The sequence below is a fragment of the Ailuropoda melanoleuca genome, chromosome X (genome assembly GCF_002007445.2).
Source record: "Ailuropoda melanoleuca isolate Jingjing chromosome X, ASM200744v2, whole genome shotgun sequence".
In the NCBI taxonomy this organism is placed as follows: Eukaryota; Metazoa; Chordata; class Mammalia; order Carnivora; family Ursidae; genus Ailuropoda; species Ailuropoda melanoleuca.
The window spans coordinates 76849744-76865430 of record NC_048238.1 but is presented as its reverse complement, the minus strand read 5'-3'; the positions used below and the strand labels follow the sequence as shown (position 1 = coordinate 76865430).

Sequence of the window (15687 nt, the reverse complement as noted above, 5' to 3'; positions counted from 1 at the left end):
CTCCCCCCACCCCCCACCCCGATCTGGTGCCCAGGCTGCCAGCAACATTTGCTGCAGAGAGACATGGTCTTCTCTGGCTCAAACCCTCTCCTCAAGCCATCCTTCCCGGCATCTGTCTGACAAGAGGGCATATCCAGGCAGGGTCAGCTACCGAGTGCCAACAGCTGAAACATTAAGGGAAGTGGGATGAAAAACAGCCCACAGATGGGTTCCGGGTGAGGAGGGAAGAAGCGGGATTATACCAGGGTGTGAGCTTTCAGCACTTTCTTCCACTCTGCTCTCCAGCTGGACCGGCAGATGACTGTTTCCTCTCACTCGGCACCTTCTGGCTCGGGAAAGAGTGTTGTGTCTGTCTGTTGAGCTGCACAGTGATCTCCGGAATCTGCTGCAAGAATTTCCTGGCCTGGGACCCCACGGGGGGGGGGGTTGGGCTGGGGGGTGCGAGTAGGGAGGCCCCTAGTCTTGCTGAAGGTGAGGGCCTGAATCCAGTCTTCTTGAAGATTCCAAGCGGGAGAATCCACCCTGCCATCGGCCCCCTCCTTTTGCTCAGCTGTCTGGCAGACCTACCCCATCTCCCAAGGTGGGTACCCCGTGGCATGGCCACGGAACACCAGACGAAACTATGACTTGGGATTGACCTCCACACCCCACCCCACCCCCGCCACTTTGTGGGTTCTCCTTTCCTTTTTCATTTACCTTTCCTTCTTTGCCTGCCTCCCCATCACCTTACACAGCACCTTCATTTTGTCCAGGCCCCATCCTCCTCCGATACTCAGCCCTGGTGTCCTTGTTGTAGCATGTTTAGCGGTTTCCTTTTATTGGTGACAGCTTCACTGAGATATAATTCACATACTATTTACACTCCTAAAGTGTACAGTTTACTTGGGTTTAGTGTCGTCACAAGGTACTACCCCTGTCACCACTGTCCACTTCCAGAATATTTTCCTCATCCCCAAGAGAAGCCTCCTACCCGCTGGCAGTCACCGCCCCCCACAGCTCCTGGCATCCCCTGATCTACTTGCTGTCTCTGTGGATTTGCCTATGCTGGCCATTTCATGCAAGTGGAAACAAACCTTATGTGACCGGCTTTATTACTCAGCCTAATGTTTTCAAGGGTGATCTATTCTAACTGAATAATATTGCACCATTATGGATATACCAATCCTTTTATCCATTGGTGGACACTTGATTTGTTCTCACCTTTTGGCCATGGTGAACAATGCCTCTGTGAAGATCCGCATACCGTTTCTGTTTGAGTCCCAGCTTTGACTCCTCTTAGGTAATGCCCGGCAGTGGAATTACTGGTTCAGGTGGTAACTCTGTATTGAACTTGGATGCACTGCCAGACTGTTTTCCAAAGCAGCTATATATCATTTTACACTGTTACACTCCCACTAGCAGTGGGTGAAGCTTCCAGTTTCTCCACATCCTCGCCAACACTTGGTGTTACTGTTTTGTTTTTTTTATGATAGCCATCCTCAGAGGGTGCAAAGTGGTAGCACACTGTGGTTTTTTTGTCCCCCACCCCGAGGCCTTGCTCTTCATTGGGGGACTGCTTTCCAGTCTTTGACACTCTCTAGTGTGAACTCATTAAACCTCTGGGAAAGGCAAAGCCCTTTTCTAACTAATGCTTGAACCTGGGGCCATGTCAGGCACTCTGGCGGAGCAAAGAGGAAGAGGGGTTAGGGATAGAGTGGACTTGCCACCTTTGGAAGCTCTGCTGTAGCAGGAAGGGTCTGTACCACCAGTCAGCCCAGAGCAGGGACATAAAAGGATTCTTGGTGAATGTGATGGCTCAGAGATGACTTTGTAGTCACCACACAGAATCTGGTCATTTTCAAGAAGTTCTACCGGACAGTGGAAAATAGCTGTCTTAACTTGGGACCCTGGAACAAAAATACCAGACATTGAGTGGCTTCAGCAACAAACATTTAGTTCTCACAGTTCTGGTGGCTGGGAAGTCCAAGATCAAAGTGCCAAGGCAGATGTGGTGTCTGGTGAGATCCCACTTCTTGGCTTACAGCCAACCACCTTCATGCCGTTCCCTCACATGCTGAGAACAGAGATCACCTCCTTCCTGTCTCTTCTGATAAGGGCACTAATCCCATTTGGGAGGGCTCTGCCATCTTGACCTAATACCCTCCCAAAGGCCCCACCTCCTTTTTTGTCTTCTCTTTCAAGTTTGTATTTAAATTCCAGTTAGTTAACATACAGTCTAATAGCTTCACTGTACAATTTAGCGATTCAACACTTCCATACATCATACGGTGTTCATCACAACAAATGTCCTCCTTCACCCCCATCACGTATTTCCCCCATCCCTCCACCTACCTCCCTTCTGGTGACCATCAGCGTGTTCTCTATAGTTAAGACACTGTTTCTTGGTTTGCCTCTCTCTCACTCTTTTTTTCCCCTATGCTCCTTTGTTTTGTTTCTGAAATTCCACATCGGAGTGAAATCATATGATACTTGTCTCTGACTGACTGATTTCACTTAACATTATATTCTCTAGCTCCATCCACATCATTGCAAATGGCAAGATTTTGTTCCTTTTGATGGCTGAGTAATATTTCATCGTATACACTTACCACTTCTTTATCCATTCATCAGTCGATGGACATTGGGCTTCTTTCCATAGTTTGGCTATTGTGGACATTGCTGCTATAAACACTGGCGTGCACGTATCCCTTTGAATCAGTATTTTTCTATCTTATGGGTAAATACCTAGTAGTGCAATTGTTAGATCATAGGGTAGTTCTAGTTTTAACTTTTTGGGAACCTCCATACGGTTTTCCAGAGTGGCTGCACCAGTTTGCATTCCCACCAACAGTGCAAGAGGGTTCCCCTTGCTCCGCATCTTCGCTAACATCTGTTGTTTCCTGTGTTGTTCATTTTAGCCATTCTGACTACTGTGAGGTCAGAGGTCAATGAGGTGATATCTCATTGTAGTTTCGATTTGTATTTTCCTGATGATAAATGATATTGAGCATCTTTTCATGTGCCTATTAGCTTTCTGTATGTCTTCTTTTTTTAAGATTTTATTTATTTGAGAGAGAGAGAGAGACAGTGAGTGCACATGAGCAGGGGGAGGGGCAGAGGCAGAGGGAGAAGCAGACTGCCTGCTGAGCAGAGAGCCCAACTTGGGGGCTCCATCCTGGAACTCCAGGATCATGACCTGAGCTGAAGGCAGACACTTAACTAACTCAGTCATCCAGGCGCCCCTATCTTTTTTTTTAAAGATTTTATTTATTTATTTATTTATTTATTTATTTATTTATTTGAGAGAGAGAGAGAGAGAGTGAGAGTGCAAGCAGGGTGAGAGAGAGGATCTCAAGCAGACTCCATGCTGAGCACGGAATCTAATGTGGGTTCATGACCTGAGTCAGAATCAAGAGTCAGACACTTAACCGACTGAGCTACACAGATGCCCCAACCCTCCGTATGTCTCCTTTGGAAAAATGTCTATTCATGTCTTCTGCAAAGGCCCCACCTCCTAACACCACCATACTGGAGATTAGGTTTTTAACATATGGATCTGTGGGGCGGGGAGGACACAAACATTCAGTCTAAGGTAGGTGCCCACCGTAAAGATTAGGTAGCCCCACGACTCTTCCCTTAGCAACCTACTTCCTGCCTTCCAGAAATTCTGTCTTTTATAGCTAATAGTAATATAACGATAGCAGCATTTACTAAGCATTAACATGCACCCAGTACTACGGCAAGCACATTATGCATCTTGTCTTGTTGGTTCCTCATAATAACCTATGAGGTAGGTCCTGTTATCAGCTCCATTTTATAGGTGGGCGAACCGAGGCTGAGTAATATGAAGTGATTTGCTCAGCTAATACGTGGTAACTAATTAATAGTGGAGCTGGAATTGGGACCCAAATGGGAAACGCTGAAGTCAGGCCTCTCCTGCCAAAAGGACAGATCTCAGAGGCTGTATTTTCAGTCATCTCCTCCACATAAGCCCTTAGTTCTGGAAGCTTTAATACCCCTTGCCTCATGCTCTACAGCTGCCTTATGGATAAAGCATCAAAGGTCCACGTAACGGTTTCGTTATCTAGAAAAATACCCTGTTTTCAAGCGTTTTCTTCCACTGGCACCTTGGTATGAATTACTGAGGTGAGTCCCAAGCCTCCCTACCAAGACCTCGATGTGGCAGGCCAGATAAGAGTTCAGTTTTTATGGAGAACGGTTTGGGGAAGATCTGGAAATCTTAGGTCTCTGCCCCAGAAAAGCAGGTGCAGTTAAGTCGTCACTTGGAGAGGCCCAGAGCACGTAGAAGTAAGAGGGCTTGGAGCACCGAAAGGAAAAAATCTAAATGGGAGGCATCCCTGGTGTGGCTGCTGGACCCATTTGAAGGAGTACCTTTGCTCTTACTGAGCATTCCAGAGAAAAACTCACCTGCACCCACAGGGCCTCGGAGGCTGAGCCCTGTTCCTTTCTGGAAGGGGACTAGACGCAGTCACTGTTTGGGATACATTCGCTCTGCAGGGTTTATTGTATCCTTGCTTTATGCCACACCCAGCTGTCCCTCCCTGCACTATGGTATCACTCCTTGGAGGAGCAGAAGTGGTTTCCCACGAGCACCCTTAGTCGCCTGCTTTCTTCCCATCTGGGTCAAGGCTTGAAAGCTGGCCCAAATTTGCACACTTTGAAACAGTTTGTTTTAGAAAGCACTGTACCAGCTCCCACTTTCCGCAGAGGTGTTGAATAGTGTCGGGAGGAGAGAACCATCTCGTTGTGGTCGGACTGGGAACACAGAGTCCTAGCTAGGGTCTGTCCCACGAGTAGGAGTAGAGAACTGTGACCAGCTTGGTAGGATTGATTTTCTATGGTTGGAAGGGGCGCGAAATAGTCACCTAGTCTAGCCTTTGGCCTTCAAGGAGATTTTTTTTTTTCCAACAGAAACTCTTCAAACTGAATTTTGGAGTGAGAAATACGGTTAAGGATTACTTTCTAGTGTCTGACCTAAATTGTTCATGACGCAGATGACATTTCTTCCTGTTTGACATAGTTTGGCAATTGGCCATAATCTGACCTCTCTTCCAGCTCAACCTTTACGAGTTATCAAAATATGTTATCAATTAACATCTTTTAATGCCAGCCCCTCCAACAAGAGCAGGATTCTCCTTGAAGTCAGGGACATGTCTTATTTACCTCGGTAGCTCTAACCTAGCCTGATATCAACTATTGTCAAGGTAGGGTTGAGGACCTGTTTGTGTTGGGTATAGTCAAAGACCCCCTTAAGTAGGTGTTGAATGAAGAAGGGGGAAAAAAAGGAAAATAGTCACTTAGCTGTCTTTATCCCCAGAACTGCTACCATACACATAAGCACAAAGCAATCACCGTTTAATTAACTGTTCAGTTATCCATGGAGACAAGGAAATCCCTCTGTGTTCTTCCATGGGCCTTCTTTCTATACCAACACCACTTACCATTTACTGTGCACATTGTTATGTACCGGATACTTAGGGGCTTTTAAAAATAAATGATCTCTAAACTTCACAGCTATGTAAGGTAGATGACATACTCATCTTGAAGATGAGACCAACGTGCAAAGAGATCAAGTGGCCTTCCCGAGGTCATGGATCAAAGATATGCCAAAGCTGGGATTTGTACCTAATGTTTGCAGACCCCAGAGACCAGGCTCGATTCTTTTCGTTTGCATCGATGTGAGACAGAGCTGAAAACACTGCCTATAAGCAGCACCTTATCTCAGGACTTCTTTCCTTGCCCTTTGACCTTTCCCTACTCATGTTTCTGAGGTCTAGAGTCAAATCGTTTGGACTATACGGTTCTGTGTTGTGTGTGTGTGTGTGTGTATTTCATCGTAATTAAAGGGAAGACAACTTCAAGCCTTCTATCTTCATCTCTAAATTCCCTCTCCACCACACCTCCAACATGGCCTGCAGATGTGTGGGACCACACCAGTAGAATGAAACCAGACTGGAAACATTAGCACCAGGCTCGGCCATCAGGAGTCAAGTAGGAACCCGAGGAACAGTAGCGATGGGCAAGAGAAAGGAGGGACTTGGAGTCCAGGAGATTGGCAACTGATCCCTGCGAGCTCTGGAGAGGTTTGCATTTCTCTCATAAACACTGGGAGCTGATTTGTCTCCTGACATACAAGCAGCCTTTCTGACTTGCCAAGAAGTGGTCCGCTAAGAAAATAGAAATTTGAGGGTAGAGAGAGTGAAGAAGTCAGCAGCCAGCATGAGGACCTTGGGTTCTGGAGGGTGGGAAGAAGGCCAGTGCCAGGAGGGGAGAGAATGGTGTACCAAAGGAAGTGGGATAGGACCACAGACTTCTTGGTAAAATTTGCCAGTTTCTCTGAAGAGCAAAAAACAAAACAGAACAAACTTGTGGCAAAGTTATTCATACTGAGATGTTCTGGACAATGTGTAACCTCTCACAGAAATACTGGGATTATAAAATCTGATTGCAAAAAGGCAACCGTTTACCCCAAAGGAATGGACTTCTAGTGATGACATTTTAGGCACCAGTGAGATCAAAGGAAGGGAGAGATATTGAAGATAGGGAAGTGTTTTTCTGAGCCCCCAAGAAGTCATAGTTCTGCTACATGTGAGACCATCCTTAATGGGGGGGGGGCATGGAAGGAATAGTTATCTTCCCAGCACAAGTGTAGTCACGTGGCTTCGAGCTTGTCTGCTTACCCTTCAATGTCCTTGTGCCACTCCTCCTCAGAGTAGCATTCCCCTGAGGGGCCCTGAGGCCAGCTTTGCTTTGGACTGATTTTCTGCCAATGTTCGGCTAGGAACACCAAATATGTTCCAAGGATAGTTGGTTAGAGGCCCAACCACCTTAGAAAATCTAGGAAGGGAGAGGGTAGAGTACCAGGTGGCTTTCTTTGCTTGTGTGGCACCCTGCATGCTGTGTTGGCCTTCTAAAGACGCAAGAGCAGATTTGAGTCCCATGTCCGATTTTTTTTTTATGATGCAACTGCCCATTTGTATTCAATACAACTGCAGATTACAACTTACCTCTCCAACTTATTTATTTCTTATTTATCTCTGAAAGTGCGCATTCTTTACTTTGCGTTCTAAATTAGGAATGTAAGGGCCTTGCTATTCCACTTTACTGTGCAGCTAGCATTTGTGTGCATGCCCATTTAATGAATTTATTTTGATGATGATTTGGGGTTTTTATGGTTTTTATCCACTGAGTTTGGGGGTATACATTTTATTTTAATTCCAGTGTAGTTAACCTGCAGCGCTGTGTTAGTTGCAGGTGTACAATCTAGTGATTCAGCACTTCCATACATCCCATTCTTCGATAGAAAAACTGGGACCCAAAGGGGTAAAGTGGCTTGTGCAAGGTTATGGAGAGTGGGTACCCAAGCTGACTCCATGATCCTACCTCCCAGCTAAAGAACAGTTCTTTTCTTTAGTACAAGTTGTGTATGTCTAAGGCGTACAACATGCTGATTTGATATACATATGTATATATATTGAAATGATTACTAGAGTCAAGCTAATTAGCATCATCTCTTCACATAGTTACCATTTACTTTGTGGGGAGAACACCTGAAATCTGCTCCCTTAGCAAATGTCTGGGATACAACTTAGTATTATTAATTATACCATCATGCTGTACATTAGCTCTCCAGACATAGTCATCTTCTGTAACTGCAACTTTATACCCTTTGACCAACATCTCCCCATTTCCCCCAGCCTCTGGACCCTGATGACCACCGTTCTACTCTCTGCTTCTATATATTTGATGTGTTTTTAGATTTCACAAAAAGTGAGACCATGCAACTGTTTTTCTTTCTGTATCTGGCTTATTTCACTTAGCATAATGTCCTCTGGGTTCATCCATGTTGTTGCAAGTGGTGAGATGTCTTTTTTTAGGTCAAATACTATTCCGTTGTATATATGTACCATGGTTTCTTTCTCCACTCATTCACTGACTGACACTTAGGCTGTCTCCTTACCTTGGCTATTGTGAATAATGCTGCAGTGAGCATGGGATGCAGTAAACATGGGAGCACAGATATCTCTTCCAGGTATGGATTTCATTTCCTTTCCATCTGCCGGTGTTTGACAACCACTCTGTAAAAAGTACAGATTTCGAGACAGGAAAACTCTGTTTCTGAGTTGGCTTTCCTGTTGAGTAGCTGGGTGACGTGGGCCAGATCTTTTGGGATATCAGTAACCTCGTTTCTGTAACTCTCTCACCACTCCATTAGGGCTATTAAAAGAATGAAATAAGAATAAATGGAAAGACATTAAGATAAATTTATAGTGTAAAACTAGCAGTAAGCATGCTCATAATTGGTTTCTTTTTCTTTGATTCTGCTTTGTCTTTCTCTCTTTTGTTTTCTTCCCATCTCCTGTTGAGATTAATAGACTCTATGCCAGGCTACCCTGAAGACTGTTGCAAGAAAGACTCTCAAGGTCATGATTCCACTGGAAAACCTCACCCTGCAGTTGCTTTCCTGTTGATCCCTTGGGAGAAGGCCCATTTCAAAAATCAATCCACATTCTTCTGAGGCACAATAATTCCAACCTTCTTTTTCTTCTTTTGGCATTCCAAAGATCTGTCAACTCCTGTAAGAGTCATGGTAGATATACTTTTGTAGGTCATCCCAGTTTTCCTTCACCACAGAATACTGGGATCTGGTATAATTAGAGCCCGGTGGGTGAAAGGGCCTGCCCCTGTCCTTTCTCCAGTGAGTTGCACTCCTGTCTTCCAGCTCCAGCTGTCTGGTTGTGTGTACTTGTGGGCAGGAGCAGGGACTTGGGGTCAACTGGTATGAGTTAAACATTCTCCAGGAGCTAGGGCTGCTTCTTTTCTTTTGTTTGAGATTTATTTATTTATTTATTTATTTGAGAGAGAGAGAGAGCATGCAAGTGGGGGAGAGGCAGAGGGAGGGGGAGAGAGAGAATCTCAAGCAGACTCCCCGCTGAGTGTGGAGCCCGACATGGGGCTCGATCTCACAACCCTGAGATCACAACCTGAGCTGAAATCAGGAGTTGGACGCTTCACCAGCAGAGCCACCCAGGCACCCCTAAAGCTTCTTCTTTTTAAGGAATTACTTTTGTATCCTGTAAGGCGTCATTAAGAAGTAGTTAACACCCAAGGAGTGAGTTACTCAGAAATTACAGCTAGATCAACTTATATAGCAAAGTATAGAATTGAGTTAGTTATGCAAATCGCTGAAGCCAAAGTGAGTGTGATATCAAGTTTCCTGGGTATTGTAGATTAAAACATTCTAGAGGAACAACACAGCCTTCATGTTCCATTGGCCTTGGTTTTTAAATTAAATGGTCCCTTCCTTCTTATAGGTTTGATGTGATTAACACCCTCCTTGATCATGGCTAGGATGGAAGAGTCTAGAATCAGTCAGACATCAGTTCAGATGTTGGTGCTACCATAACTCGCAAATTGTGTGACCTGGGGCAAGACAGTTTCTTAAGCCTTAGTTTCCCCATCAGCGAAATGGGCATAATTGTGTCCATTTCAGAATGTTATTAGTAAAAGCCAAAGCAATCACATATGGAAAAGCATTCACCATAGTGCTTTGCATGTCGATAAAGGCTCAGTAAATGTTAGCTATTATTATTATTATTACCATTAGCCTTTATCATTTTCACCTACATCTTAAGAATAATTTCACTCTATTTTTTTAAACAGTTGTATTGAGGTATACTTAATCCAGAAGATGGACTCATTTACATTATAAAGGTGATGGGAAAGAAAGGATGGTCTAACTGTCTAAGCTTTCCCCTAACGAAACACACAACTCCCCTGATTTCTCTTCTTCCACTGTTCTACAGAAGTCACTTTCCAAGCCCCGTCTATATTTATTGTTAATTTGTACATCAGTGGTGAGTTTAATCTGGGGGCTTGCTCATCGTTGGGGAGTGTGTGTGTGAGTGTGTGAGTGTGTGCATGCATGTGTGTACACCAGGCATTTTAAGGAAACCCAGTAAAGAGACATCTTGAGACCATTCATTAGAGTCAACTCACCAAGTGCACTGGTGCACTGATTTTTGCTACGTGACAACCCTGCATTAGACGCCACAGAGAAGAGAGACCCTGTAACGCAGAGGCCTAGTCCTTAAAAAGCAGTACATACGCACGTGTACATAGGTTGACAGAAAGAAGTTGAAGTTGGGGATCATCACTTACTACATCCGGGACTTCAGAAAAGTCAACCTCGGAGGCTTGTTACCCTCAAGCAAAAGATGAAGTCAAAGATCTGCCTTACTTGGTTGATAGGGTGGTTATGAGGCTCCCTTGTAATAACGTACGTGAAATCTCTTCATGAACTGTTGGCTAGGTGACTGTAAGTCACAAATGGGAGTTCCAGTAACATTCAGGTGCCGGATTGTGTGTTTCAGAAATCACATGTCTGGAGAGGGCTAGATCGTAGGCTGGGGCTGTTAAAGAATGCTTCATAGAGGAAAAGGGGCTTTTCCTGAGCCTTCAAAATCAGACAGGACTTCAGCAGGTGGAAAAGAGTGGGAGGAGGGGGTGATCTTGGTGGCGGAATCAAAAATAAGTACTTTGTGTGTCAACTATATTTCATCAAGAAAAAAAGCAAGGACTCCAGAGGCCAGAATAAGCATAGAAGCACATGACAAGTGATACGAAACATGGGAGGGGGTAAAGTTACCAAGGTAGTTAAAATAGACGGTTCCTCTTCTGAAAGGTCTCCCTCCTTCCAGGCAAGTTAACATGTTATTCGCCTGGTCTCTTAGTTCCGTGAAGGTAGGGGCCTTGTCCTTCTCTGATTTCTCTCTAGTGCCCATCACAGTACGTGACACATAGTGGGCGCTCAATAAATGCTCAACAGATGAAAGAATAGATGAGTGGTCATGTCCATTGCCGTTCTGGTCTGGTTGCTTTATTATTATCTAAAGTCATCAGCCACTGAATCAGAGATTATCTTTTAACTCCCTCTCCGTGGTACAGCCCCATCTGCTGTCAGGATTTATGAAATTCTTTGCAGTGATGCCAATGTTCGGTATGGTTTTTCTCCACCCTGTCCCAGAAGACTCCCTACCCCCGACGAACAATAAGGTGACCAGCAAGTCGTGTGAGTACAACGGGACCACTTACCAACACGGTGAGCTGTTCGTGGCTGAAGGGCTCTTTCAGAACCGGCAACCCAATCAGTGTAGCCAGTGCAGCTGTTCGGTAAGACCTGATGTCTTCATGTCCCTGCTGGCCCTACCCCAACACCAGAGCTTCTCCTGTGCTTACACCTTTACTTGGAGCCTACACTTCAAGGTGTTTGGAAGGAAGATGAATTGCATTTATTTTTTTTAAGGATTTATTTATCTGAGAGAGAGAGAGCGTGCGTGCAAGCAGGAGGAGGGGCAGAGGGAGAGGGAATCTTCAGCAGACTCCCCGCTGAGCGTGGAGCCTGACACGGGGCTCGATCTCATGACCCATGAGATCATGACCCAAGCTGAAAGCAGGAGTTGGACACTCAAGTGACTGAGCCACCCAGGACACCCCAAGATGAATTGCATTTAAATCCTAACCCTCCCTGTCAATCCAGACTCCCTGATTTTCATGAACCCTGAATAACCCTGACCTATGTTAATGAAATCAGACACAGTCATATCCTGGCCCTTATTAAAGCTTTAGAACTGTTTAAATGGATGAACATGAGCTGATGGTCTTGATCTGTCCTCCTTTTTACAGCAGTCATCCCAGCAAAGCCTTCCTCAGAAGGACTCAACTATTTGAAACCTTGGGGATGCTATGGGCAGAAAAGCCATCAGCACCATCTAAGGCCACTCAGTCCAATTCACAAGAAAATGGGGCTATCTCTTGGTTCCCATCTCTGATATATTCTCCCAGCCAGTTTGCCCCTGATGCCCTGCAGTGAGAAAATATGATTATTCCTCTGACATTACTTGTCAGAAGAACCATATATACCTTAGGAATAAAGTATATTGATTATATCTTCATGGAATTGTGCAGTCCAGAGAATGTAAGAGGTAGAACCAGAAAATGGAAGAGAATGGCTGTTTCAACCGAAGTGTGAGAGAATGAAGTTCGACGTAGGAACTTTTTTGCCTGTAAGGGCATTTAAACACTGGATTGCTGAGGGAAGTTCTAGAATCTCTTCCCTTAGGGACTTCTGGTAAAAATATGGTATCTCAGCAGTTTGGGAGAATTTGGTAGTGGCCTTCCCTTCCTAATGACTTTTTAGGGACCCCTCTAGTTCCAGAATAATATGCTTCTAAGAACAAGGTTTAGGGGCGCCTGGGTGGCTCAGTCGGTGAAGTGTCTGCCTTTGGCTCAGGTCATGATCTCAGAGTCCTGGGATCGAGCCCCGTGTTTGGCTCCCTGCTCAGCAGGGTGTGTGCTTCTTCCTCTCCTTCTGCCTCTCTCCCTGCTGGTGCTCTCTCTCTTTCTCTCTCTCAAATAAATGAATAAATTATTTTTTTTTAAAAAGGACAAGGTTTAAGGAATGATGTTTATAACCTAAAACTTTAGGGAGTGGAAACTATGCAAAGACACACATAGCAGGTAAATTTGCTCCCCTCCCTTGTGCTGAACGGAACTGTCCATCCAGATGATTTGTGTCGTTTTGTATTACCCCAGAGAGCTCGTCTCCCTGGTTTGGAGTATTATGAAAGGTGGCTCTTGTGCAAATCTGTATTCCCTGAAATCCCAAAATCCAGCTGGGTATGACGGGGACCATGGGATACAATGAACAGAAAAGAGGGGAGGAGGACAATATTTGGGGGTTTGGCAGGCTGATGGTGGCCCTTACACGGACTGCTTTGTACCATCTTAGACCAGGAGGCCCAACAAGGAGGGCCAACTCTTCAGTATCGTAGTCTCTGGTACGGAGAAATAGTAAACAAAAAAATAAAGCATAATGACATTTAGGAAGTATCTAGAACGAACCATGGGAGAACACTGGGAAGGAGTGGCATGTTTTGAGTCTGTATTCAGCCCAGGGCCCGAGCTAAGAAGGAGCCTTTATGCTTATTCCCAGGTCCTCCTAATCTTCAATTCTGCTTCTCCTTGGCAGGAGGGGAATGTGTACTGCGGTCTCAAGACTTGCCCCAAGTTAACCTGTGCATTCCCAGTCTCCGTTCCAGATTCCTGTTGCCGGGTGTGCAGAGGTATGTGTCCCATAGCCTGAGACAGAGGGGTGCTGCTGTCCTGGATAGCAGCACTTAGAGGAGAGGAAGTGCCTGGCCGGTGTTGTAAGCAAGGGAATTTTCTATGGTGACCTCAGTTTTTACCCGGGGTGGGGGAGAGGGCTGTCCATTCACAAAAGGGAGGAAGGAAACACCGATTTTAAGGGCCACCACCTGAAAGGAACTGCCCCCGCATGTGGCAGGAGAGAAAGAGTGAGCGTCAGCGACTGAGAAAGTGAGTGTCTATGTTGCTTCTCCCTTAATCCCTTCTAGCCGGCCCTCGGTGTTACTGTATTGTGAAACGCAGGCCATTTCCACACACAGCCTTAACAGGAAGAACGGGCCTTGCAAAGCCCTGACATGACCATTTTGGAGACTGTGCAGGGCAAATTTAGGTAGATTCTTTAAAGCCCCGCAGTCAGATGGTGACAAACCCAGGAAAAGCAAAATGGAAGGCAGAAGGCATCGTCTTCTCAAATTATAGCCAAAATGGCATGGTGTCTTCTCAAGCCAGTGTTTTCTCATTTGGTTTCCATTGTCTTTGCTAATGGTGCCATTTTTTTCCCTCTAAGATCAAGCATAATCACCTTTCATTTCTCCTTTATTGCCTCTTCTCAAATTACTAAATCTATCAGCTGTCTTCTATATACTCTCCTTTCTAGCTTGACCTGTAGCAGAATTCTGATTTTGTCTTCTTTCCTTCCATGCGATCAACATATTTGTTGAGCATCTACTATAAGCTCAGCCCTATGCTAGAAGCTAGATATATATTGGTAAGTAGAGAGAACATACAGGGCACTGCTAGACTACATAGCATCTTTATGCAAGTTACAAAGAGAATCCTTTTACTTAAGAGACTTCACTGCCATTTGCCAGAAAATCCTTGTGAATGCACCCCATTCAGTGCAGCACATTTGTGCAGTACACACCCTCTACAACCATACGTGGCATACATAGCAGCAAAGATTGATTCTTTGCTCTCATGGAACTCACATTCTACCAGAGAAGACCAATGATAAACAAACACGTAAATAAAAATCGAAACAATGTAAGTACTATGAAGAAAATAAACAAAAGACTCAGAAAATAAGAGGGGATAGATAGCATTTAGACTGAGCAGTTGGGAAGGCCTCTCTGAGGTGACATTTACGCTCAGACTTGAAAGATGAAAAAGAGCCACCCATGCAAAGCTCCTGGGGGGAAAGCCTTACAGGAAGAAAGAAAAGAAAATTCAGGGCCCTCAGGCAAGGAAGAGCTCAGAGCATTCAGGGCATCTGAGTATCAGTATAGCTGGACTGTAGTGATTGTAGTCAACACTGGCTGGAGGTGAGGCTGGAGAAGTGAACAGGGGTCAGACCACATAGGACTTTCGAGGCCTCGGGATAGAGTTTGTATTTCAGTTTCTAAGTACCTTGGGAAGCCACTGGAAGTTTGTGAGCAGGGCATGACACGAACCAGTGGATGTCCCAAAAGATCTCATTGGCTGTTGTGTCCACACTATATTGGAGGGAGGCAGCAAAACAAGGGGAGAGGCCAGGAAGAAGGTGAGTGCAGTAGCCTGTATCACATGAGAGGGCAGGTGCCTAGTTTGGGGACCCAGTAGGGAGTAGTGGTTCAGACTGGAGCCTCTGGAACCAGGCTGCCTCGGCTCTAAGCCCAGTCCTGCTACTTTCTAGCTGGATAATTATGAGCGGTGCATTCAACCTTTCTAGCAAGCTTTAAAGGGAAGATGATGTTAGCACCTACTCCCAAGTGCTTATGAGATTTAACTGGATCATGCGGGAAGAGGACCTAGCACCACGTCTTGCATAGCATGAGGACTCGAGAATGAGACACAGAGCAGTCTGAAATCCATTCAGAGCATTGCTTCTTGACCATGGGTGCTTATTGGAATTCCCTTGATAGATTTATGTCCAGGCTGGGGGTGGAGGGTGGGGGAGGTGATTCCAATGTGTAGCCAAAGTTGAGAACCACTGAGTTAGAGGGAAAATATGATAAGATTTGCTGATAGGGGATGGGTAGTTGACTCCTATACATTACTGCTATCTTGCAAAAAGATAGCCTTAACCATACCACACCTCTACCCAGAAGTCTTTGTGCTGGGGCATCTGGCTGGCTCAGTCACTAGAACATGGGACTCCTGATCTCGGGGTCGTGAGTTCAAGCCCCACGTTGGGTGTAGAGCTTACTTTTATTTATTTATTTATTTATTTATTTATTTATTTATTTATTTATTTTTTAAATAATGTTATGTTAGTCGCCATAGAGTACTTCATTAGTTTTTGATGTAGTGTTCCATGAGTCATTGTTTGCATATAACACCCAGTGCTCCTTGTGATACGTGCCCTCCTTAATACCCATCACCGGGCTAACCTATTCCCCCACCCCCCTCCCCTCTGAAGCCCTCAGTTTGTTTCCCGGGGTCCATAGTCTTTCATGGTTCGTCTCCCGCTCTGATTCTCCCCGCTTCATTTTTCCCTTCCTTCTTCTAATGTCCTCCATGCTATTCCTTATTTTCCACGTATAAGTGAAACAATGTGATAAT

At 45.1% G+C, this 15687-nt stretch overlaps 1 protein-coding gene across 14 annotated transcripts in view; it reads left to right on the top strand.

Annotated features, from left to right (window-relative positions):
• CHRDL1 (chordin like 1) overlaps nt 1-15687 on the top strand; it is a 116490-nt gene that overhangs the window by 61452 nt on the left and 39351 nt on the right. For 9 of the 14 annotated variants that reach the window (XR_004622388.1, XM_034649416.1, XM_034649415.1 and 6 more), the window contains exons 5-6: nt 11027-11172; nt 13031-13124. Coding sequence is in view for 13 of the 14 variants with exons in the window: in XM_034649416.1 (XP_034505307.1) it covers nt 11027-11172; nt 13031-13124 (240 nt within the window). In the remaining variant the exon portion in view is untranslated. The remainder of the gene's footprint in view (nt 1-11026; nt 11173-13030; nt 13125-15687) is intronic. The other 5 variants (XM_034649412.1, XM_034649417.1, XM_011226365.3 and 2 more) reach the window with 1 other exon arrangement.